Raw genomic sequence first — 25,265 nt, 5'->3', positions numbered from 1 at the left:
ATAGTATACAATCGTATAGAATATAATAGTATAGTATAGAATAGAACAGAATAGTATCAAATAGTATAGAAAATATTGTATAGAATATAATTATATAGTCTATAATAGTATAGTGTTGTATATGCTGTGTGTGTACCTGGCAGCGGTTGCCTGTGTATCCCTTGGGACAGGAACAGCGGAAGGACTCCAGAGCGTCCTGGCAGACCCCTCCATTGAGGCAGGGCTGGGAGTCACACTCATTCACCTCATACTGGCAGTGGGAGCCTGTGAAGCCTGAGCGACAGGTACAGGAGTAGCCGTTGATCTTGTCTGTACAGGTACCTCCGTTGAAGCATGAGCTGTGGGTGTAGGGTAAGAGATAGTTCAATCATCACTGCTGATCCATTCTGCACACATCAGAACACGCACTGTTTCAAAGGTCACAAAGGGCACACATGCACGCACACAAACACAGTGGGCTATGAGACTCACCTTTCAGTGCAGTCTGGGATGTTGGTCTCACAGTTAATGCCAGTGAAGCCAGGTCTGCAGGTGCAGGTGTAGCTGTTGACGTAGTCTGTGCAGGTGCCTCCGTTCTTACAGGGGGCGCTATGACACTCGTTGACCTCCACGGCACAGCGAGGCCCCGTGAAGCCTGGCAGACAGCTGCAGTGGAACGAGTTCACACCGTCCATACAGGAACCCCCATTCAGACACGGGTCTGCAGGAAGACAGAGAGAGAGCGAGAGAGAGGGGGGTGGAGGGGGGAGGGAGAGGAGGATGATATGATATGTCTATACAGTACTATAGTTCTATGTATAATGTTATAAACTGGAGTTGGAGGAAGTAGAAGCAGATATGGAGGCCAGTATTGTACAGCAGCAGCAGAGACTGTGGTCCTATGGATAATGAAGTACAGTAATAGAATATTGCTAGTCTCTCATTGGTCACTCACTAGGGGCACAGTCATTGATGTCCGTCTCACAGTTGGGCCCGGTGAAGCCGCCGCAGCAGGAGCACACGAACCCTCCCAGTGTGTTGGTGCAGGTACCACGGTTCTTACACGGGTTGGCGATGCACTCGTTCACGTCAATGTTGCACAGCTGACCTTGCCATCCTTGCTGGCAGTTGCACTGGTAGCCCAGGTAGTCAGGTGTGTTGGTGCACAGGGCATGGTTGGCGCAGGGGTTGGGGGAGCAGGGGGTGAGCACGTCGGCACAGGTGGGCCCGCTGTAGGGCAGCTCACACAGACAGGTGAAACTGGCCACGCCGTCCACACACGTGCCCTGGTTCAGACACGGACTGGACGAACACTCGTTGATGTTGACCTGGCACAGGTTACCTAGGCAATGCAGGACAGAGCGAACACAAGGGAGATGTGTTAGATTACGATACAGAGTAGAGTCATTGAGTAGGTTAATTTAACATGGGGACAAACCTTGTCTGTCAACCACTGCAGTTCTTTTAGATATACACTAGGGGGCATTATGAGCCAATATATTAGATGGGACCCTTTATGGATGATCTGGAAACCAAACAAGGCCTCTTCAGATGTGTGAAGCATCAGTTGGCACTACAAAAACGTACAGAAGTTTACACGGTCTGTAGATGGTCAAGTGTTTTGGTGCATGCATCTCCAGGTGGGTGTTTATCTACCATGTGTTTGTATACTGTGAGAGTGTATACATCACGGGTGCCTGGTGTATGTTTGTAGTGCCTCTGTGTGTCTAGAGTCAGGGTTTGGGATAGAGATAGGGTTTGGGGTAGAGTCAGGGTTAGGGGTAGAGTCAGGGTTTGGGGTAGAGTCAGGGTTTGGGATAGAGATAGGGTTTGGGGTAGAGTCAGGGTTCGGGATAGAGATAGGGTTTGGGGTAGAGTCAGGGTTAGGGGTAGAGTCAGGGTTTGGGGTAGAGTCAGGGTTTGGGATAGAGATAGGGTTTGGGGTAGAGTCAGGGTTCGGGATAGAGATAGGGTTTGGGGTAGAGTCAGGGTTCGGGATAGAGATAGGGTTTGGGGTAGAGTCAGGGTTTGGGATAGAGATAGGGTTTGGGGTAGAGTCAGGGTTCGGGATAGAGATAGGGTTTGGGGTAGAGTCAGGGTTTGGGATAGAGATAGGGTTTGGGGTAGAGTCAGGGTTTGGGATAGAGATAGGGGTTGGGGTAGAGTCAGGGTTCGGGATAGAGATAGGGTTTGGGGTAGAGTCGGGGTTCGGGATAGAGATAGGGTTTGGGGTAGAGTCAGGGTTAGGGATAGAGATAGGGTTTGGGGTAGAGTCAGGGTTCGGGATAGAGATAGGGTTTGGGGTAGAGTCAGGGTTAGGGATAGAGATAGGGTTTGGGGTAGAGTCAGGGTTCGGGATAGAGATAGGGTTTGGGGTAGAGTCGGGGTTCGGGATAGAGATAGGGTTTGGGGTAGAGTCAGCGTTAGGGATAGAGATAGGGTTTGGGGTAGAGTCAGGGTTCAGGATGGAGATAGGGTTTGGGGTAGAGTCAGGGTTCGGGATAGAGATAGGGTTAGGGGTAGAGTCAGGGTTAGGGATAGAGATAGGGTTTGGGGTAGAGTCAGGGTTAGGGATAGAGACAGGGTTAGGGTTGGGATAGAGATAGGGTTGGGATAGAGATAGGGTTGGGATAGAGATAGGGTTAGGGTTGGGATAGAGATAGGGTTAGGGTTGGGATAGAGATAGGGTTAGGGTTGGGATTGAGTTAGAGATAGGGTTTGGATAGAGATAGAGATAGGGTTAGGGGTTGGGATAGAGATAGGGTTGGGATAGAGATAGGGTTAGGGTTGGGATAGAGTTAGAGATAGGGTCAGGGTTGGGATAGAGTTAGAGATAGGGTTAGGGTTGGGATAGAGACAGGGTTAGGGTTGGGATAGAGTTAGAGATAGGGTTAGGGTTGGGATAGAGATAGAGTTAGGGTTGGGATAGAGTTAGAGATAGGGTTAGGGTTGGGATAGAGATAGGGTTAGGGTTGGGATAGAGTTAGAGACAGGGTTAGGGTTGGGATAGAGTTAGAGATAGGGTTAGGGTTGGGATAGAGATAGAGTTAGGGTTGGGATAGAGTTAGAGATAGGGTTAGGGTTGGGATAGAGTTAGAGATAGGGTTAGGGTTGGGATAGAGATAGGGTTAGGGTTGGGATAGAGATAGGGTTAGGGTTGGGATAGAGATAGGGTTAGGGTTGGGATAGAGATAGGGTTAGGGTTGGGATAGAGATAGGGTTAGGGTTGGGATAGAGATAGAGTTAGGGTTGGGATAGAGTTAGAGATAGGGTTAGGGTTGGGATAGAGATAGGGTTAGGGTTGGGATAGAGATAGGGTTAGGGTTGGGATAGAGATAGGGTTAGGGTTAGGACAGCAGGCTCACCTCTGAAGCCCTGGCGACACTTGCAGGTGAATCCGTTCAGCTGATCGATGCAGGTGCCAGCGTTCTGACAGGGGCTGGGCAGACAGTCATTACGGTCTAAGTCACAGTTCTTCCCCACCCAGCCGGGCTCACAGTCACAGCGGTAGCCGTTGATGTCGTCTCTGCAGGCGCCGTGCACACAAGGGTTGCTGCCACACTCGTCCACCTGGGAGTAACAGTAGGGAGGCTGGAAGCCCTCGGGACACTGGCAGTGGAAGCCGTTCTCCTCGTCCACACACGTCCCCCCGTTCCTGCAGGGTCCGGACGAGCACTCGTCCATCTCCACGTTGCACAGAGGGCCGGTGAAGCCTGGTTTGCACACGCAGTCGTAGCGGTTGATACCGTCCTTGCAGATGCCATAGTCACATGGTTTGCTGGCACAGTCATCAAAGTTAATCTCACAGTTGGTACCTGTGTGTACAAGAGAGAGACCAACCACATTAACAGCAGTACTAAGACAGAGACCCCAGCAGAAACTCTGTGTCCATAATCAGAATAAAGTAGAAGATATTTAGTGTTATGAATCTCTGTTGGTACTGCTCTCTCACCTGAGGTACCATGCTGACACTGGCAGATGTACTTGTTGACCAGGTCCACACACTTGCCCCCATTCTGGCAGGGGTTACTGTGGCACTCGTTCAGCTGGTTCTCACAGCGGTAACCCGTGTAGCCCGCCTCACAGTTACACGTGTAGCTGGCGATGCCGTCCACGCAGGTGCCGTGGTGGCACGGGTCGGGCTGGCAGTTGTTGGTGTTGCTCTCGCACAGTGTGCCCTCATACCCTTGGGGAAGAGACAGCAGGAATTAGAACAGGCCTCCTGGGGTTTCTTTGCGTCTCACTCTTCATCTTTTAGATAGTTATTTGTCTTTAAATCTGCCTGCCACCCAGCCACCTCTCCTCATCCAAACCCCTCCTACCATTTCCCCACTCCCATTCACTTCTCTCCATCTCCACTTCCCTCTTTATCCCTCTCTATTTCCTCCCCCTATTTCCCACTCTTTCTCTCTCTATGAAAGCTTCTACAGTTTGGAGTTCTGGGCCCCATGGTTTCCATGCCGACGGTGGTGTGTGTGAGACTGAGCAGTGTTAGTTGGTTCGTTAGTGTGCCGAGCCGTGTTGAGAGAGTAGAGTGCTGCTGTGCCGGGTGCTAGGTAGGCACCGCCGTGCTGTGGGCCAGGGAACAGGGCCTTGCGGTGTAGAAGGAGTTGGGCCCTTGACAAGGCTCACAGGCCTGGCTTTGTTCCCACCGGGGACAATGGACCTCGCCACGTCTAACAGGGCCACTTCACTCAACAACGGGAGGGGGGGGACACAGGGAATACCAAGCAGCTGGTCACCGCTAAACAATGCAACAGACTCCCCCATACACACACATACACAGAGCCTCCGACAAACACACAAACACACACTAGACCTACTAACACAAACACACCTGCTCAAGAAACAGCTAAAAACACTGTAGCTGAGCTGTTCACAGTCTTACACATAGATGTTAATATGAATGGGAATGACCTTGAGTGAGCTAAGATATACCATAAGGCCAGTGCAGCGTGTTGGGGTGTGCGGGGGTATGAATTGTGGGGTACAGAGGAACAGATGTCGGAGGGGATGACCAGCCCTAACCCCCCGCCCCCCAGCAGCTGCTGGCCCTGGGTGACCCTGTGTGTGATCCTGAGGTCCGAGGGACCGGCTGGGGAGAAGAGGGAATTTGGGGCCTCAGCCCAGTCTCAACCCCAGCCCAGTCTCAATCCTTGCCCAGCCTCAACCCCAGCCCAGTCTCAACCCCAGTCCAGTCTCAACCCCAGCCCAGTCTCAACCCCAGTCCAGTCTCAACCCCCGCCCAGTCTCAACCCGTCCAGTCTCAACCCAAGTCCAGTCTCAACCCCAGTCCAGTCTCAACCCCAGCCCAGTCTCAACCCCAGCCCAGTCTCAACCCCAGCCCAGTCTCAACCCAAGCCCAGTCTCAACCCCAGTCCAGTCTCAATCCAAGCCCAGTCTCAACCCCAGTCCAGTCTCAACCCCAGTCCAGTCTCAACCCCAGTCCAGTCTCAACCCCAGCCCAGTCTCAACCCCAGCCCAGTCTCAATCCCAGCCCAGTCTCAACCCCAGCCCAGTCTCAACCCCAGCCCAGTCTCAACCCCAGTCCAGTCTCAACCCCAGCCCAGTCTCAACCCAAGCTCAGCCTCAGTCCATCTCCAGCCCATTTCTAGCAACAGTCTCCCAGGTCCAGTCCAACCAGCAGTCTGAGGCCGCAACAGACACACAACCAGGGAGTCTTCTGGCCCGACTATCACTCTCACTGAGACCATCACCATCTATAACCCCTATAGAGGTGAGGGGATAGACTTGTCTGCTGTAGGGGCTGACTGTCAGTCTAGGACCACTAATATATGTACATACTGGCACACACAAACACAGAACACACACATGGACATAAAGAAATTGACATTATTGCTCCTTACCTTCAGCACAGCGGCACTCGTATCCGTTGGGCCGGTCGTAACACTTGGCTCCGTTCTGGCAGGGCGTGCTGGCGCACTCATCAATGTCGATCTGACACATGGTGCCAGTAAACCCTGGGACAGGCAAATACAGAGGTGAAGGGTCAGAGAAAAGCTCCGGTAGACGGGTCCACAGTGAGGTCAGCCAGAGGTCTCCAGGCTAGGTTAGGGGTGGGACGTCCGTACAGTGGGATGGTAAGGCTCTAAAGTGTCTGGGTGATCCATGGACTTGAAACGTCTACTGTGATCCACAGTGTAGGACCTAAACATGGTTCTGGAGAGGGTTAGGTTCTGCAATTTCTAGAATCTGCAGTGTTCTGTTACGTCTGGACTATGATGCATTCTGGGATGTGTGGTGAATTTGAGAATGTCTGGACTCTTAAGGAGTGTTCTTTGTTGTGTTCTGGAATGTCTGCTAATGTCAAGTCACGGTTCCAACTTCCAACACGTCTACCAATCGCTTAACCCAGCAACATTTTATCTCCCACATGCTTACCATTTAAATGGATTTCTTGCCCCGACATTAATGTAAATGTCAAACCAGAATAGTGAATATGGTTGATGCCTTGGTCAACAAGCTGAGCCATTTCATCTTGTACATGTTCTTCTCCAGTGTCTGAAACCGCTCGTTCTCAATTTGTTGAGATGGAAACACCAAAGTAGGCTTTAAATGAACTTGTATTCCATGTCTAAGAAAAAGCAACAGAAATCAATGGGGAAGGGGCCCATGGAGGAGTCAATTGGTGCGGTCGGTTTAGGAATACCTAGTGGTGATTAACAGTGTGAGGAGGATGGACCTGGTCTATGTGTCTGTGTTGCTGCTTGGGGCAGGAGGTTAGAGGGAGAGAGACAGTGGGATTGTTTTCTCTCTCAGGGACACCCACCCCCCCTGCCTGCATCAGCTACAGGCTCAATAGCTAGATGGGGGGTGAGGGGGGATGTCTGCCCCAGATGTAAATTGCCAACCTGAAAAAGAATCTCATTAGTAGGACTGCTGTCCCTTCCACATTCCACCATAGATGAGGAGAGGAAGGGGGGGGGGGTCACAATAGCGTCTTTGTTCAGTGGAAAGGATAGGCAGGCTGCCTCTGGGGCCTGCATGGCTTTTATGACTGGGCTTGGTTGCTCTAAACTCCCATCAGACAAAACCAGCAAGAGGAGCACTGATTCACAGGGACATTTAACTCTACATCTCACACCTGTTCGGTTCACACTGACCAACACCGGCACAGGTCAGCTATTTTCATTCATGAAAGGCCGGAGAGGTTCTTTGCTGTACCTCAACAGCTCAGAGAGACTCAGACATGATTCGGGTCTTACCTGGCTGGCAGGTGCATGTGAAGCCGTTGACCATGTCCCGGCAGATACCGTCGTTCACACAAGGGTTGCTCTCACACTCATCCACATCCACCTCACAGTAGGTCCCCATGTAGCCTGGAAAGTAAATACGCATATATATATATATATATCAATCAGCATAATTATTAAAGAACACCCCCCTGCATATACATTATTAAAGAACACCCCCCTGCATATACATTATTAAAGAACACCCCCTGCATATACATTATTAAAGAACACCCCCTGCATATACATTATTAAAGAACACCCCCCTGCATATACATTATTAAAGAACACCCCCCTGCATATACATTATTAAAGAACACCCCCTGCATATACATTATTAAAGAACACCCCCCTGCATATACATTATTAAAACAAATATCAAAGATCATAGTTATTCATAAAATACAAAAATGTGAAGTGAAAAACGATTCATATGGGCCCTTCTATGTCCAGGAGACGTGACTATATAGTTTCCCTATCTATCGAGGGGACTTCTAGCAGTGGAAAGAGTTAACACTCTCAGAGGGCCACAGAAGGTTTTCAATCAACACTGCTCTTGTCAGAGTCCCAAACCACAGGGGGAACGTTAGCTTTTACTCCCAGGATGGGAAACCATCACAAATACACCGAATTGAAGTGCTGTCTGGGCTAAGGCTGCGACCTGTATCACCAAACCCCACTGTGGTTCCACGCGGTATTACCACTCCCTGTCCCTGGGTCATCTTCCGCTTAACAACTGTCCTATATTCAGTGGAACCGTGCTATAGAGTGTTGCAGTGTCCCCTCCATTGAGGTGAAGCTGAGTGTGGAGTGGGCCGCGGCGGCTCTGAAGAGACAGAAGCGGCGTGGAATCAGGAAGAATCGGCCACTCCACATGGCGCTCCACCAGGCTAGCCGATGATGAGGAGGGTGGAGAGAGAGGAAGGGGGCTGCCTGTGGAAAATGAATGGGGAGGTGGAGGGGAAGGGGGAGGGTAGAAGCTCTGGGAAAAAGCCTCTCTCCCTTCTCTTCTCTGTATGTGTATGAGGGGTGTAAAGTGGAGCACAGAGGGGCCCTATTGTCCTGCTCCATTCCCACCACTCCACCGCTCATTACTATTCACAGCACACTCCTCCCCCTCGCCTCGCTTCTCTCTCTCCCTCTCTCTCTCACCATCCAGCCCTATAGACCACGACTCCCATCCCTAATTTGCATAGTCCCCCAAACCAAACCCCCAGCCAGCATGCATGGCCTGAGGACGGTGCCGTGCGTGAGAGTCTCAATGTGTTTGTGAAGGAGGGTCGGGAGCCTTAACTCTGTACCATTCTAACTAACACACTGGCTGGCTGTCTTACTGGGACCACCGGTGTCAAGGTTATGAGCACCTCTCTAGCCCACCACCACCAGCAGCAGCAGCAGTGAGAACGTGTTACATAATAAGATCTAGTGCTGAGGGTTGATGGAGGGTTAGAGGTGTGGGTACTGCTACTCTGGGAAAGTCAAGTGTAAAGCCATCATCGTGTCTGGGGCTCAGAGGGTCTATAGTAAACAAGAGGGATGGGAGAGCAGTGAGAGATGAGATGAGACAGGACTTGGCTGTAGTTCCCTGGCTGTAGTTCCCTGGCTGTAGTTCCCTGGCTGTAGTTCCCTGGCTGAAGTTCCATAGCCGTAGTTCCCTGGCTATAGTTCCCTGGCTGCAGTTCCCTGGCTGAAGTTCCATAGCCGTAGTTCCCTGGCTATAGTTCCCTGGCTGCAGTTCCCTGGCTGAAGTTCCATAGCCGTAGTTCCCTGGCTGTAGTTCCCTGGCTGTAGTTCCCTGGCTGAAGTACCATAGCCGTAGTTCCCTGGCTGTAGTTCCCTGGCTGTAGTTCCCTGGCTGAAGTTCCATAGCCGTAGTTCCCTGGCTGTAGTTCCCTGGCTGTAGTTCCCTGGCTGTAGTTCCCTGGCTGCAGTTCCCTGGCTGAAGTTCCATAGCCGTAGTTCCCTGGCTATAGTTCCCTGGCTGAAGTTCCCTGGCTGAAGTTCCATAGCCGTAGTTCCCTGGCTGTAGTTTCCTGGCTGCAGTTCCCTGGCTGAAGTTCCATAGCCGTAGTTCCCTGGCTGTAGTTCCCTGGCTGAAGTTCCATAGCCGTAGTTCCCTGGCTGAAGTTCCATAGCCGTAGTTCCCCGGCTGTAGTTCCATAGCCGTAGTTCCCTGGCTGAAGTTCCATAGCCGTAGTACCCTGGCTGAAGTTCCATAGCCGTAGTTCCCTGGCTGTAGTTCCCTGGCTGAAGTTCCCTGGCTGAAGTTCCCTGGCTGTAGTTCCCTGGCTGAAGTTCCATAGCCGTAGTTCCCTGACGGTAGTTCCCTGGCTGAAGTTCCATAGCCGTAGTTCCCTGGCTGAAGTTCCATAGCCGTAGTTCCCTGGCTGTAGTTCCCTGGCTGTAGTTCCCTGGCTGCAGTTCCCTGGCTGTAGTTCCATAGCCGTAGTTCCCTGGCTGAAGTTCCATAGCCGTAGTTCCCTGGCTGAAGTTCCATAGCCATAGTTCCCTGACTGTAGTTCCCTGGCTGAAGTTCCCTGGCTGAAGTTCACTGGCTGAAGTTCCCTGGCTGTAGTTCCCTGGCTGTAGTTCCCTGGCTGTAGTTCCCTGGCTGCAGTTCCCTGGCTGAAGTTCCATAGCCGTAGTTCCCTGACGGTAGTTCCCTGGCTGAAGTTCCATAGCCGTAGTTCCCTGGTTGAAGTTCCATAGCCGTAGTTCCCTGGCTGTAGTTCCCTGGCTGCAGTTCCCTGGCTGTAGTTCCATAGCCGTAGTTCCCTGGCTGAAGTTCCATAGCCGTAGTTCCCTGGCTGAAGTTCCATAGCCATAGTTCCCTGGCTGTAGTTCCCTGGCTATAGTTCCCTGGCTGTAGTTCCCTGGCTGTAGTTCCCTGGCTGCAGTTCCCTGGCTGAAGTTCCATAGCCGTAGTTCCCTGGCTATAGTTCCCTGGCTGTAGTTCCCTGGCTGAAGTTCCATAGCCGTAGTTCCCTGGCTGTAGTTCCCTGGCTGAAGTTCCATAGCCGTAGTTCCCTGGCTGGAGTTCCATAGCCGTAGTTCCCTGGCTGTAGTTCCCTGGCTGTAGTTCCCTGGCTGTAGTTCCCTGGCTGTAGTTCCATAGCTGTAATTCCCTGTAGTTCCCTAGCTACACTTCTCTGTAGTTATCTGGCTGTAGTTCCGAAGCTGTAATTCCCTGGCTGTAGTTCCCTGGCTGAAGTTCCATAGCCGTAGTTCCCTGGCTATAGTTCCCTGGCTGTAGTTCCCTGGCTGGAGTTCCCTGGCTGGAGTTCCATAGCCGTAGTTCCCTGGCTGTAGTTCCCTGGCTGTAGTTCCCTGGCTGTAGTTCCATAGCTGTAATTCCCTGTAGTTCCCTGTAGTTCCCTAGCTACACTTCTCTGTAGTTATCTGGCTGTAGTTCCGAAGCTGTAATTCCCTGTAGTTCCCTAGCTGTATTTCTCTGTAGTTCAGTAGCCGTAGTTCCCTGTAGTTCCCTGGCTGTAGTTCTGTGCTGTGAGGTGTCTCCAGGTGGTTGGGGTATGGTCCTACCTGGCATGCAGATGCAGGTGAACTCTCCGATGCGATCCAGACAGGTGGCATCGTTCTGGCAGGGCATGGACAGACACTCGTTGATGTCGATCTCACAGCGGGGGCCGGCGTAGCCTCGGCCACACTGGCACTGGAAGGACCCCTCCGTGTTCACACACTTCCCAAAGTGTTCACAGGGGTTAGCACCTGCAGGCAGAGGGAACAGGGGTCAGTGCACCCGCTCACACACAGTACATATAGGGCGGGGCCAGGTGAGATAGGACCAACACAAAGCAGAGGGCGATGCTAAATAATATGCCCTCTTACCAATGGAACACTCGTCCATGTCCTGGTTACAGGCTCCGCCCACGAAGCCGACGGGGCCAGGTGACATAGGACCAACACAAAGCAAAGAGGGCGATGCTAAATAATATGCCTACTTACCAATGGAACACTCGTCCATGTCCTGGTTACAGGCTCCGCCCACGAAGCCGGCGGGACAGGTGCAGATGGCGCGCCCGTTCAGAGGGTTGGTGTCACACACGGCGCCCTCGTTACACGGGTTGCTGACGCAGGCGTCGTCCAGGTGACAGAGCAGACCTGAGGGCGGGGACACAGGGACAAACAGAGCCATGTCAGGAACACTGTCCTCCTGTGAGTAAACAAACAAGACCCTGACTAACATACAGCTGACTGCTTTTCCAGACCGGGATTTCGGGAAAACCAGGAAATTTGGGGAAAGTTCCTGGAATTTCACAACCCTAACAGGGACACAGAAAAAACAGTGGACCAGTGGACTCACCGGTTTTCCCCACGGGGCATTCGCAGAAGAAGGACGCCACGCGGTCGTGGCAGGTGGCGCCGTTGAAGCACACGGCGGTGGCACAGTCGTCGATGTTCTCGCTGCAGTCGTCTCCCGTCCAGCCGTTGACGCACACGCAGGTGTGCCCCCCGATGGTGTTGAAGCAGGTGCCTCCGTTATGGCAGGCGTTGGGCTGCATAAGGCACTCATTGACATCCTCTGCACAGTACTGACCTGTCCACTCAGGTGAGCACTGGCAATTATAGGTGTTGACTCCATCCACACACAGGCCTCCATTCATACACCTATGCCCTGGGCAGTCGTCCACGTTCATCTCACAGTTGTGTCCCTCAAACCCTGACAGAGAGAGAGAGAGAGAGCAGAGAGCAGAGAGAGAGAGAGAGGTGAGCCAAGAAGCTAAGTCCCAGGGATAATAAGCACTCACATTTGAGTTAAGTGCTCACTAACACATCCAATGCCCCCCACTTCCATTCATATGATCTTCCTAAACATTCCCCTCTGCTTCCCACAGCCGTGGAGGTGAAGGGCAGAGAGGGGCAGTAAAAGTGTTTACATGTTCTCATGGCGTGGTGTTTCCCACAGTAGGTAGCAGCAGCAGCAGAGCACCAGGGAGGCCCCTGACACCACCGGGCTGACACACAGCGCTGTGCTGTGCTACAGAGGTCCACTACTCCCTGCCATGTTTGCTTGTTTTATAATCTCTCACAGTTTCAATGACTTCCTCTCCGGCCCAGAGACATTTCCTGTCAGCTCCCAGGAGGGAAGCCAGAAGGGCCATGAAGTAAATTCCCCCTGAAGGGAGCAGTTTGGAGTAGAGCAGCGGCCCACTCTCCTCTCCCAACCCCCGTTTGTCCCCCCCATCCCGTCAACAAGCCCACTCTCCTCTCCCAACCCCCGTTTGTCCCCCCCATCCCGTCAACAAGCTATTAATAGAGAGTGAGAGAGAATAATAGAGAGAGAAAGGCATGGGAACCTGGGAAAGACAGGGGAGTAGATCCACATCCCACCAGACAGCTCTAGCAGCTACGTCAGACAGCCTGCCTGGGGAACCTGGGAAAGACAGGGGAGTAGATCCACATCCCACCAGACAGCTCTAGCAGCTACGTCAGACAGCCTGCCTGGGGAACCTGGGAAAGACAGGGGAGTAGATCCACATCCCACCAGACAGCTCTAGCAGCTACGTCAGACAGCCTGCCTGGGGAACCTGGGAAAGACAGGGGAGTAGATCCACATCCCACCAGACAGCTCTAGCAGCTACGTCAGACAGCCTGCCTGGGGAACCCTGAGAAAGACAGGGGAGTAGATCCACATCCCACCAGACAGCTCTAGCAGCTACGTCAGACAGCCTGCCTGTGGAACCTGGGAAAGACAGGGGAGTAGATCCACATCCCACCAGACAGCACTAGCAGCTACGTCAGACAGCCTGCCTGTGGAACCTGGGAAAGACAGGGGAGTAGATCCACATCCCACCAGACAGCACTAGCAGCTACGTCAGACAGCCTGCCTGTGGAACCTGGGAAAGACAGGGGAGTAGATCCACATCCCACCAGACAGCTCTAGCAGCTACGTCAGACAGCCTGCCTGGGGAACCTGTGAAAGACAGGGGAGTAGATCCACATCCCACCAGACAGCTCTAGCAGCTACGTCAGACAGCCTGCCTGGGGAACCCTGAGAAAGACAGGGGAGTAGATCCACATCCCACCAGACAGCTCTAGCAGCTACGTCAGACAGCCTGCCTGTGGAACCTGGGAAAGACAGGGGAGTAGATCCACATCCCACCAGACAGCACTAGCAGCTACGTCAGACAGCCTGCCTGTGGAACCTGGGAAAGACAGGGGAGTAGATCCACATCCCACCAGACAGCACTAGCAGCTACGTCAGACAGCCTGCCTGGGGAACCCTGGGAAAGACAGGGGAGTAGATCCACATCCCACCAGACAGCTCTAGCAGCTACGTCAGACAGCCTGCCTGGGGAACCTGGGAAAGACAGGGGAGTAGATCCACATCCCACCAGACAGCTCTAGCAGCTACGTCAGACAGCCTGCCTGGGGAACCCTGAGAAAGACAGGGGAGTAGATCCACATCCCACCAGACAGCTCTAGCAGCTACGTCAGACAGCCTGCCTGGGGAACCCTGAGAAAGACCTGGGGTTTATAGTGGCTGGCGGGGCTCTGGGGTCTGTGTTGAGGCAATGTGTGTGTGTGTGTGTGTGTGTCTGTGTGTGTGTGTGTGTGCGTCTGTGTGTGTGTGTGTGTGTGTGTGTGTGTGTGTGTGTGTGTGTGTGTGTGTGTGTGTGTGTGTGTGTGTGTGTGTGTGTGTGTGTGTGTGTGTGTGTGTGTGTGTGGTCCGGTTTATGAGCCAAACAGTTCACCTGGCAGGCAAGCACAGTCGTAGGTGTGATCTCCGGTCGGGCGGCAGGTGCCCCCGTTGATGCACTGGGAGGGGGCGCAGGGCAGGGAGGACACCTCGCAGGTGCGCCCGCTGTACCCAGGTGGGCACTGGCAGCGGAAGGAACCATGGGTGTTCGTGCAGAGGCCTGCGTTGAGACAGACGCCAGACTTGCGGCACTCGTCAATATCGTTGCGGCAGTTCTTCCCCTGGAACCCGGGCGGGCAGGAACAGTTATAGTGGTTATTCCAACTGGCACAGCGGGCACCATTGGCACAGGGGCTGGTGGCACAGGCGTCTATGAGGGAGCAGTCTTGACCTGAGGATAGATAAGAGATGCAATGTCTCATTATGAACATTTTAGTTAACACCTAAACCTAATATATGCTTTATAACTTGTTATAAGCATGCATGAGCCTTCAACTGCCTCTCATAAATGTTCTTGCATACTGCACATAAACGTGCACAGATCAGCTCTTTCCCACACCACTCTCTCAGGAAACACTGATCCACACAGACAGACAGACGTACCTCTGAACCCTCTCTGACACACACAGGTGAATTGTGGCATTCCGTTGGCCACCTGGCTCTTACAGGCGGCTCCGTTGAGGCATGGCGACCGGTGACAGGGGTCCAGGCTTTGGCACAGAGGGCCGATGTACCCCGGCCGACACCTGGACAGAAATACGGAACACAGCATGTTAGACCCTAGGTTAGACTGACCGACAGTCTGACAGCAGAGCAGCAGGCGCTCAGAGCTGAGCAAGTTGGGAGAGAAGTGAAACTAACTAGAACTACATCAGTGTGATTTTCCAGCCAAAAGCCAGGCAGGCAACCCCGTTCCCAGCTCCCACCCTGTTCCTGCTCCACCCCCTGATAGACACCTTGGCAGGCGCCCCTGACTCTGACTCAGACCCTGGAAGGAGTCAGTCCCCTTGGCCCTGGGCTGGGTGGGTTCCATTCAGGTTCCATTCAGTCTGAATATTTATACTGTAAGCACACACACACACATTACACACACTATTTCTAATTCGGAAACAGATGTAAGCTATCAGTCATTGTCTTTCTCTCGTCTGTAAAAGACAAGACATGCACTCTTCTCCATTTCCCTCTCCCTCCGTTGTTCCCAGCTGGAAAGCATCACTCTCTCCATGCCAGTTCACATTCTTCCACCATTACTCCTTTTCCGCACTTCAGCTCTCACTTTTCCCCTCGTACGTTGAAACAAGCACGCCCAAAACCAGCAGCTTAGACCACCTGTGACATAGCTGACCTATGAGAGATGCAGACATTAGGAACCAGGACTCCACTAAACACAACAAAATTTCACTGACTCTGAGAGCTGCTTTGGAACGATTCTAAAGACTAGGTGAGAAATAAATGTCTCTGCTTCCTGGGCCTCTTCCTAGTTGTTGTTTTCCAGTAACGCATCACACCATCTTGATGGACGACTAAAGCCTGAACTAAAAGTGTGCAGGTAGGGTGAGATAAACAACAGGTTTCCTGTGGCCTACTCCAGGGGCCCCAGGGGAGGGAGAGCTCAGCGAAGCAGTACCTATTGGGGTCTGTTTGAGAGGGAGGCCAGTGTGATAGGTAGATAACCCTACATCCACCCAGGGAAAGGGAGCCCCGGTCCGGCGAAAGAGATAGGACCGGGAATTGGCTCCCACTTCAAACAGGTCGTTTGAAGCTGATGACATGGAAGTGATGGCTGGGACCTGGCCCTCCCTCCGGGCCCGCTCTCCTATTTCACTGTAATATAACCCCAGGCAGAAAACAACCATGGCTTTTCCTCTTCTTGTTTGCAGGAGGGGGTAGATCATCATTACTTTTTGTGCATCTTTTGTGACCTACTCTCTCTCCTCCCGCAATCTGCTTTTCTGACTCTGCTCTCTGACTGGGGGGCCTGAGGCTAGTGCAGGGGGAGGAGGAGCTGTTCCTGACCCGTAGGGGCCACTCTTCTTGTGGGTTACCAGGCCCTGTGTGCTGAATACTGAGCCGGTCTGCTCTGTCTCTCTAATACACTGTGTTCCACTGGCTGCTCTGCTCCGCTTCCTAAAAACAAGACTGCTCAGTGTTCTGTGGCCTTTCTTTCTACCTGACATGACAATGGCGAGACCGAGAAGCCACAGGGCTCAGCATGGAGAGGCAGGCACACCCACATGAATGTGCAGCCGTAGAGACACACACACCGGACCTAAAATCCAGAGAAACCCAGGAAAGTCCTCCTCAGACAATTTGTTTCCCCTCTACACTTTCAATGACATGCTGAGAAGAATTACCAGATTATTCAAGTACGCCGCTCTGATTAATTAGATAACCGGTCATTTTGAACTAAACTGCCATTACAGCAAAAACATAATGGTTCTTGGCAGTTGGGACAGTGTTGGGGCCTGGGAGAGTTATGCCCCTCTACATGGAAGAAGAGCTAGAGCAGCAATATGGAGAGAGAGAGGAGCGAGAGAGAGAGAGAGAGAGAGAGAGAGAGAGAGAGAGAGAGAGAGAGAGAGAGAGAGAGAGAGAGAGAGAGAGAGACAGAGAGAGAGAGAGAGAGAGAGAGAGAGAGAGAGAGAAAGAGGGGGGAGAGGTCCCTCTTAGTTTCCACGGCTACTCCTCCGTGTCCCAAAGCTCCTGCAGCATAGACCTGGTTTTCCCTATGAACCCACTCACACGCTGGGAGGTCAGATGTCAAAGGTCACCAGTCTGATTGTAATGATAATGTCAGTCAGGCTGTGGAAAGGAGGGGGCGGAGCTGGCTGGGGGATGTGGGTGGTTGTGGGTAGGGAAGGCGGGGGTTGGGGGATTCTGTTGGAGAGAGAATGTCTTTGGGAGGGTATGGGTGGGGTATAGGGGGGGGTCTGGTCCAGAGAGAATGTCATGTCATATTTCCTGTAATCCCTCGTCCCCTGCTCTGAAAACACTCTCTCTGAATCCCATATCCCTGTTGCCCTGGCAACCTCACAGACGAACGAGCAAGCCTCACCTCCCACCCGGCCCCCTCCCTACCAAGCCTTCGTCCCCTTTGCTATTTGTCATGGCTTGGCTGAGTTTATTTAGAAGCAAATGAACCTTGTCTGGAATCTAGGGTGTCACCCAGGAAGAAAATGAAACGCGGACAGCGCTGCGTCGACACAAAGAGAGGACTGGACGGATTGAGGAGGGGAAGGGGAACCGCTTGGAGGTTTTAAAACTAACAACACAGACTGACACTCAAACTCTTCTGAGGCCATTCTGTGCTGTGGCCATTTAAAACGCTGAAGAAAGAACAGCCATCTTTTACAGCCTGTTGTTCTGTTCTAAAGGCCTTCACAACTCTCCTGGACAGACAGACAGACAGACAGGGAATCACAACTCTCCTGGACAGACAGACAGACAGACAGGGAATCACAACTCTCCTGGACAGACAGACAGACAGACAGGGAATCACAACTCTCCTGGACAGACAGACAGACAGACAGGGAATCACAACTCTTCTGGACAGACAGACAGACAGACAGACAGACAGACAGACAGACAGGGAATAACAACTCTCCTGGACAGACAGACAGACATGGAATCACAACTCTCCTGGACAGACAGACAGACAGACAGACAGACAGACAGACAGACAGACAGACAGACAGACAGACAGGGAATAACAACTCTCCTGGACAGACAGACAGACAGGGAATCACAACTCTCCTGGACAGACAGACAGACAGACAGGGAATCACAACTCTCCTGGACAGACAGACAGACAGACAGACAGACAGACAGACAGACAGACAGACAGACAGACAGGGAATAACAACTCTCCTGGACAGACAGACAGACAGGGAATAACAACTCTCCTGGACAGACAGACAGGGAATAACAACTCTCCTGGACAGACAGACAGACAGGGAATCACAACTCTCCTGGACAGACAGACAGACAGACAGACAGACAGACAGACAGACAGACAGACAGACAGACAGGGAATCACAACTCTCCTGGACAGACAGACAGACAGACAGAGAATAACAACTCTCCTGGACAGACAGACAGACAGACAGACAGGGAATAACAACTCTCCTGGACAGACAGACAGACAGACAGACAGACAGACAGACAGACAGACAGACAGACAGACTCTTCTGGACAGACAGACAGACAGGGAATAACAACTCTCCTGGACAGACAGACAGACATGGAATCACAACTCTCCTGGACAGACAGACAGACAGACAGGGAATAACAACTCTCCTGGACAGACAGACAGACAGGGAATCACAACTCCTGGACAGACAGACAGACAGACAGGGAATCACAACTCTCCTGGACAGACAGACAGACAGACAGACAGGGAATAACAACTCTCCTGGACAGACAGGCAGGGAATAACAACTCTCCTGGACAGACAGACAGACAGGGAATCACAACTCTCCTGGACAGACAGACAGACAGGGAATAACAACTCTCCTGGACAGACAGACAGACAGGGAATCACAACTCTCCTGGACAGACAGACAGACAGACAGGGAATCACAACTCTCCTGGACAGACAGACAGACAGACAGACAGACAGACAGACAGACAGGGAATAACAACTCTCCTGGACAGACAGACAGACAGGGAATCACAACTCTCCTGGACAGACAGACAGACAGGGAATAACAACTCTCCTGGACAGACAGACAGACAGACAGACAGACAGAAGACAACTGGACAGACAGACAGGGAATCACAACTCTCCTGACAGACAGACAGACAGGGAATAACAACTCTCCTGGACAGACAGACAGACAGACAGACAGGGAATAACAACTCTCCTGGACAGACAGACAGGGAATAACAACTCTCCTGGACAGACAGACAGACAGGGAATCACAACTCTCCTGGACAGACAGACAGACAGACAGACAGACAGACAGACAGACAGACAGGGAATCAAAACTCTCCTGGACAGACAGACAGACAGGGAATAACAACTCTCCTGGACAGACAGACAGACAGGGAATAACAACTCTCCTGGACAGACAGACAGACATACAGACAGGGAATCACAACTCTCCTGGACAGACAGACAGACAGGGAATAACAACTCTCCTGGACAGACAGACAGACAGACAGGGAATCACAACTCTCCTGGACAGACAGACAGACAGACAGGGAATCACAACTCTCCTGGACAGACAGACAGACAGGGAATCACAACTCTCCTGGACAGACAGACAGGGAATAACAGCTTCTTCTAGAAACTAGCGGATGTGAGACTGTATGTGTGTGTGTTATTTGAGGCACAGTGAATGAGACCCGGGCAGTCACACTCAAATCTTTTTGACTTCTATTCTGTTGTTACGGCAGTTAAAAGTTTAAGGGAGAGAGGAGTGGAGAGAGATGCATAATGTGTGGATAATACTGACTGAGAGATGTTACAATTCAGGAAGTAAGGGTAAAAGAGTATGACTGGAATGTGAGAATAAATAAGGTGTGTGTGTGTGTGTGTGTGTGTGTGTGTGTGTGTGTGTGTGTGTGTGTGTGTGTGTGTGTGTGTGTGTGTGTGTGTGTGTGTGTGTGTGTCTGTGTGTGTGATTGAGCAGCAGCAGCGGTAGAGCAGGAGGGAATGCAGTGGAGAGATTGTTTGCTTTACTTTAAAAACACACAGAGTCCAGCAGCCAAAACACACATTCTTTTGTCTAGGGCCTTGGCCATTGTCAACATGCTACTCCCGGAACACATAACTAAACCAGGGTTCTGTCAGTCTCGTTGCTGTGGCGGGCGCTATTTTGTCCTGCACCTGTGGTTCAGTCATGCAGCCTTATCAGAATCTGGGAGTTCAGTTCAGACTTTTACAGCCGTCTGGATTCCACCACTGTTGTGAAAGTGCTTGTCCACTGAGACTGCTGTAGTGTAGCCTAGCAGAGCAGTAGCTGCTGGACCTTCGACCGGAGCCAGGGGGTGTTAAGTGTTTAGTGGTGGGATGTGGAGAGAGCAGGTGTGTGTGTGTGTGTGGGGGGGGGGTTGTGCAACCTCTGTCAAGATTTACTGAGGGCTGACTCCTGACCTTTGAGGAAGAGAGTGCGCCAGAGCCAGACGAGGGGGAGGTCTGTGGGGTGCAGCGGGGCCCGGGGCCAGAAGAGCAGGGTAATCTCCTCACGTCACAACAGACCTGAGGGTTAACGCCAGCTGCAGCCCCAATCAGCCCCAGCCAGCACCATGCATCTGTCCACATCTGTCAGAGAGACTCAGGCTGTCTGGTGTTGGTCCACTCTGCCAGGGCTTTACTTTACTCTTGCTGGAACAATGGAGCTATTCTGCCTGGCTGGTAGACGAGGCACGAACACCAACACACACACACACACACACGACGTTACTTCACAAACACTCACATGCAATGGAGTTACTTTTTAAACCTTCAACCAAAAGGGCACCAACGACAACAAAAACAATGCAAATATTCACATGGTATAATGTGCGCAGACATGCAAAGAAACACCACAGTACACATCCAAACACAGGCAGGAACTTACAACCACTATAGCTGCTGGAAGAGGAGGGAGGCAGTATGGTGAGCCCATCACAAGGCTGGGGATCCACTGGGAAATGACAAAACAGGTGACAATGAGATTGAGCTACTCCAACGTTCTACACTTTATGGGGGAGACTTCTGAACTACATGTTGAAAAGCAGACGTTTGGTGATTTCCCTGTGTTCAGGCTGAGCATGTGTTCCTAAAGGAGACGTGATTTATGTGAGTAAATCAGGACACCTCCGTTCAGCCCGTGTGAGTGACAGTAACCCAGAGACACTTTTTCTGCTCTGTATCATTGTGCAAGGTAACCTGAGCCCACCCTCTCAGACACCCAGCCTGACACAGGGGTCGCAGGCCAGCTCACCTGTGGACGTCACGCAGTAATCTATGACACGGTTCCACACACCACGGTCACGGCTTACAGAGCAACAAGTATGGATGGTATTGTGAACCAACCAAAAGCCCATACAAGACAGATGGACAATAACAATAACAGAATAGAAAGCACAGCAGGGCCACCATCTTGTCGTCCCCTTCGGCAGGAAGGAAGGAACCTTCAACCTCAACACTTCTGAGGACTGTCATGGAAGTTTTTTCCTTCCCTTGTTGTGAGCTTTCTCTGGGAGGAATTTATGAAGGTATGGGAATTTGGTAACCTCCAACAAAAGTCCCTCTTTTTTAGTTTTTTTGTTCTGCCCACAGCAAAGCACAGCCCCTGTCAGGCAAACTCCCACCCCCATCACTACCACCACAACCATCATCATCACCACCACCATCACCACCACCACCCCATCACTACCACCACAACCACCATCATCAACACCACCATCACCATCACCACCACCACCAGCAGGAACCAGCAGCTCCATTTCTTATTTCTTTGTGAGAGTCCATACTGACACCACACTGCCAACAAGAAGAGATCCTCCTCCCCCAACACCCCCTCTCCTCCCTTTCTCCCTGCTCTCCTCTTTCTCAGAGAGGAGCCAACAAGTTGGGGGTAGGGGAGAGTTCTGTGGGCCAAATAAAAGAGCTAAAGTAGTCAGAACTCCATTGTGTGTGTGTGTGTGTGTGGGGGGGGCTGGAGCAGAGTGGAGGGAGGAGGGGCAGTGACCCAAACAGACAGTCTTTCAGGCCTGAGCTTACACGGACCAACAGATCTCAGCTGTAGCCTGGCAACAGTAACCCATGGTTGGGGAGAGGGTGAGAGGTGAGGGGGGCATTTGGGAGAGACAGAGGGTTCTGTGAAGACAGTTTGTAAAGTTCTGGATAACATACAGTATGTACAGGTAACTTAGAGTTCAGTGAGTGACCAGATCAAACAGAACGACCATGATCAACTATAAAAGGATGTGTGTACCAGAGTATCCCAGTTTAAAGTCCAACGTTTTATTGAACAATGGAGCTTGGCGACAGACAATGGAGGTATTGAAACGAGCAGAGGGAGGTTTGAGGAGCACCCCCATGGCATGAATATTAACCATGTGAACATTAAGACAATTAACCTCCTCTTAGAGAAAAGCAAATATGAATCTGAGCAGAAAAAAGCTGTCACTAAACGCTCTTAACCCTCGAGAGGACAAGAACACATGGGCCTATCAGTGTATTTCAAACTCCCGTGGCTTTGCTCGTCTCAATGCTCTTTGTAACTCCTTGTTTTCTGTGGTCAGAAGACGACATGGTGCATTTTTGTACCTTGGCGTGACACATGTCTGCAATTGTGTAAATAAGGGCTCAGTAATGCAGTAAACACACACATTTACGTCACATTAAACTGAAATGAAGACACGAATTCTATAGGAGACAATGCAACACTAAAGTCGATATCTTAAGAAATACCTCAAATGTCAACACCTTTTCTTCTGGAAAAAAACCTCCCTGAAATAGTTTGAATAGCAAAGCAAACGTCCATAACCGCATCACATGCATCCCAGGGTCGAGGTCTTCCAAAGCATTCTTCAACGTGCTCCACCACAGAACCCCACCCCACCACCTAAACTGAACCAGACTGCTGCAAAGCCTGAGAAAATAAAAGGGAATTTTTCCAGCAAGGCAACTTCAAAAATCAACTTCCTCACAGAGTTTCTCAACAAATGATTCCACATCATGAAATTACAGAACTTCCCTTCCAATATCTTGCCTGTTTCTCACTGTGCTGGTTCCAAGTTCATTCAGGAATAATGTATAGCCAGGCCTAAATGTGACTAATGATGATGAGACAGCATTTGTTCCAATCCAAAGACCAAGTTCATTTATCATAGTTGGCCATTCTACTCCTCGGTGAACATTTATTTCACAATGACTTTGGGAGAGAGCAATGAATGGATTCCAATATATTCAAACAAAAGCTTTTATGAAGACAGGTTGATGGATTAGAATGTGGAGTCCAAAACAAACAGACCAGCACAGAGGAGACCGTTTTACAGGAGAAACGCTGTGTGAGAATCAGAGTCGTTGGAGGTATGTTTACAAGACAGGGACTATCTTCCACCGTGATAAGAAACCTGGGGGAGAACGCTAGGAAAAAGGCCAAAGAATGTCCGTTATCTCAAGCACTCTCACCAACAAACCGTTGGAGAACGTTAAGATGAAGGGTGAGGTCCTCACTTCTATCTCCTCCAACATCTCATAAACACCAAAACAAACACTCGACAACGTGGGATTCGACTTGTATCTTTCTGTAACCGTGTCTGGTTTCTATCTACTTTAAAGATGGACGATGCAGAAATCGCTCCACCATTTCCTGGTTGCTAAAATGTTAATAGTTCGCCAACATTTCAGTTTATGTGACAAAACAAGCAAATATAGTGTAGAGAATCATTGTACCATCTAAACCTCTGTGAAATATCCTTTCTATAACCAAAAATATAGTATTTGCAGCTGTTTGAAGCTGGAAGCAAAATCGAAAATAAAACTAGATTTAAGAGTGGGAAGCATAGAAAGAGCACACATAGAACAGATCTACTGCGTCTTTGACTTGCTTTCAATGAGAATGACAGATCTATAACTGATCGCCCAGATCGCCCATAAAGTTTGATATTGCAGCTTTAATGCACCCTGCTGCTCGGCGGCTACATTAACACATTTCTGTGTTGTGGAAAGTGTGCTTGCCTTTCCTCTGGTTGTCTGAGGGAAGAACTCATCCCTTCCTCTCCTCAGCTAGTCTGGGTCTGAGAGGAGAGGGAGGGGAACACGGGGAGGAATCTCAATCGGCTGGGCTCAACCTCAGCTATTCCAATTTAGAAGCCGTAGTCTCCCAGCAGAAAGAGAAACAAGCAGGGGATGAGACATCAGAGGAAGGCCTGTCCCTATCTAAGCACGAGATTTAGACATATAGGGACTGAAGCATAATGTAGTAATAATATAGGACTTCATTGCATATTTTCTTCCTCTTTGGGCCACACAATAATGGACAGTCTGACAATGATTATCTCAGTTGAGTGTCTGTGTCTCTGTGTCTGAGTGCTGTGTCCCTGTGTCTGAGTGCTGTGTGCATGTGTCTGAGTGCTGTGTGTCTGTATCTGAGTGCTGTGTGCATGTGTCTGAGTGCTGTGTGCATGTGTCTGAGTGCATGTGTCTGAGTGCTGTGTGTCTGTGTCTGAGTGCTGTGTGCATGTGTCTGAGTGCTGTGTGCATGTGTCTGAGTGCTGTGTGCATGTGTCTGAGTGCTGTGTGCATGTGTCTGAGTGCATGTGTCTGAGTGCTGTGTGCATGTGTCTGAGTGCTGTGTGTCTGTGTCTGAGTGCTGTGTGCATGTGTCTGAGTGCTGTGTGCATGTGTCTGAGTGCTGTGTGCATGTGTCTGAGTGCTGTGTGCATGTGTCTGAGTGCTGTGTGCATGTGTCTGAGTGCTGTGTGTCTGTGTCTGAGTGGTGTGTGCATGTGTCTGAGTGGTGTGTGCATGTGTCTGAGTGGTGTGTGCATGTGTCTGAGTGCTGTGTGCATGTGTCTGAGTGCTGTGTGCATGTGTCTGAGTGCTGTGTGCATGTGTCTGTGTGTCTCTGTGTCTGTGTCTGAGTGCTGTGTGTCTGTGTCTGAGTGCTGTGTGCATGTGTCTGAGTGCTGTGTGCATGTGTCTGAGTGCTGTGTGTCTGAGAGCTGTGTACATGTGTCTGAGTGGTGTGTGCATGTGTCTGAGTGGTGTGTGCATGTGTCTGAGTGCTGTGTGCATGTGTCTGAGTGCTGTGTGCATGTGTCTGAGTGCTGTGTGCATGTGTCTGTGTGTCTCTGTGTCTGTGTCTGAGTGCTGTGTGTCTGTGTCTGAGTGCTGTGTGCATGTGTCTGAGTGCTGTGTGCATGTGTCTGAGTGCTGTGTGTCTGTGTCTGAGTGCTGTGTGCATGTGTCTGAGTGCTGTGTGCATGTGTCTGAGTGCTGTGTGTCTGTGTCTGAGTGCTGTGTGCATGTGTCTGAGTGCTGTGTGTCTGTGTCTGAGTGCTGTGTGCATGTGTCTGTGTGTCTCTGTGTCTGTGTCTGAGTGCTGTGTGTCTGTGTCTGAGTGCTGTGTGTATGTGTCTGTGTGTCTCTGTGTCTGTGTCTGAGTGCTGTGTGTCTGTGTCTGAGTGCTGTGTGTCTGTGTCTGAGTGCTGTGTGCATGTGAGTCAGTGTTTGTTCTTTCCAAATTCCAAATACAAAACATGAAGGGTTCACATGAGAAAAACAAGCAGGCAAGTTGTACCACAATCCCTGATGATGAGTTGTGGCAGTAACATGATTGCGTAGGGGACGTTGTTGGTGGTATTGTGGTCAGTGTGGATGGAGGGATCAAGGAGGAGGGCAGAGAGCAGTGAGGAAGCTGCTTTAAGCTGCACAG

The 25,265-nt window shown here is 51.1% G+C and overlaps 1 protein-coding gene across 2 annotated transcripts in view; it reads right to left on the bottom strand.

Annotated features, from left to right (window-relative positions):
- notch3 (notch receptor 3) overlaps positions 1-25,265 on the bottom strand; it is a 54,748-nt gene that overhangs the window by 15,100 nt on the left and 14,383 nt on the right. The window contains exons 3-14 of one of the 2 annotated variants that reach the window (XM_052518828.1): positions 14,494-14,636; positions 13,946-14,281; positions 11,554-11,910; positions 11,196-11,351; positions 10,773-10,958; positions 7,206-7,319; positions 5,847-5,960; positions 3,932-4,165; positions 3,345-3,794; positions 935-1,321; positions 472-700; positions 137-338 (exon numbers count right to left, since the gene is read on the bottom strand). In XM_052518828.1, the coding sequence (XP_052374788.1) occupies positions 137-338; positions 472-700; positions 935-1,321; positions 3,345-3,794; positions 3,932-4,165; positions 5,847-5,960; positions 7,206-7,319; positions 10,773-10,958; positions 11,196-11,351; positions 11,554-11,910; positions 13,946-14,281; positions 14,494-14,636 (2,908 nt within the window). Of the gene's footprint in view, positions 1-136; positions 339-471; positions 701-934; positions 1,322-3,344; positions 3,795-3,931; positions 4,166-5,846; positions 5,961-7,205; positions 7,320-10,772; positions 10,959-11,078; positions 11,123-11,195; positions 11,352-11,553; positions 11,911-13,945; positions 14,282-14,493; positions 14,637-25,265 lie in introns of those variants that run through there. The other variant, XM_052518829.1, reaches the window with a different exon arrangement.

The sequence above is a fragment of the Oncorhynchus keta genome, chromosome 5, assembly GCF_023373465.1.
Source record: "Oncorhynchus keta strain PuntledgeMale-10-30-2019 chromosome 5, Oket_V2, whole genome shotgun sequence".
In the NCBI taxonomy this organism is placed as follows: domain Eukaryota; kingdom Metazoa; phylum Chordata; class Actinopteri; order Salmoniformes; family Salmonidae; genus Oncorhynchus; species Oncorhynchus keta.
The sequence above is the reverse complement of the archived record's forward strand: the minus strand, read 5'-3'. Positions and strand labels throughout refer to the sequence as shown.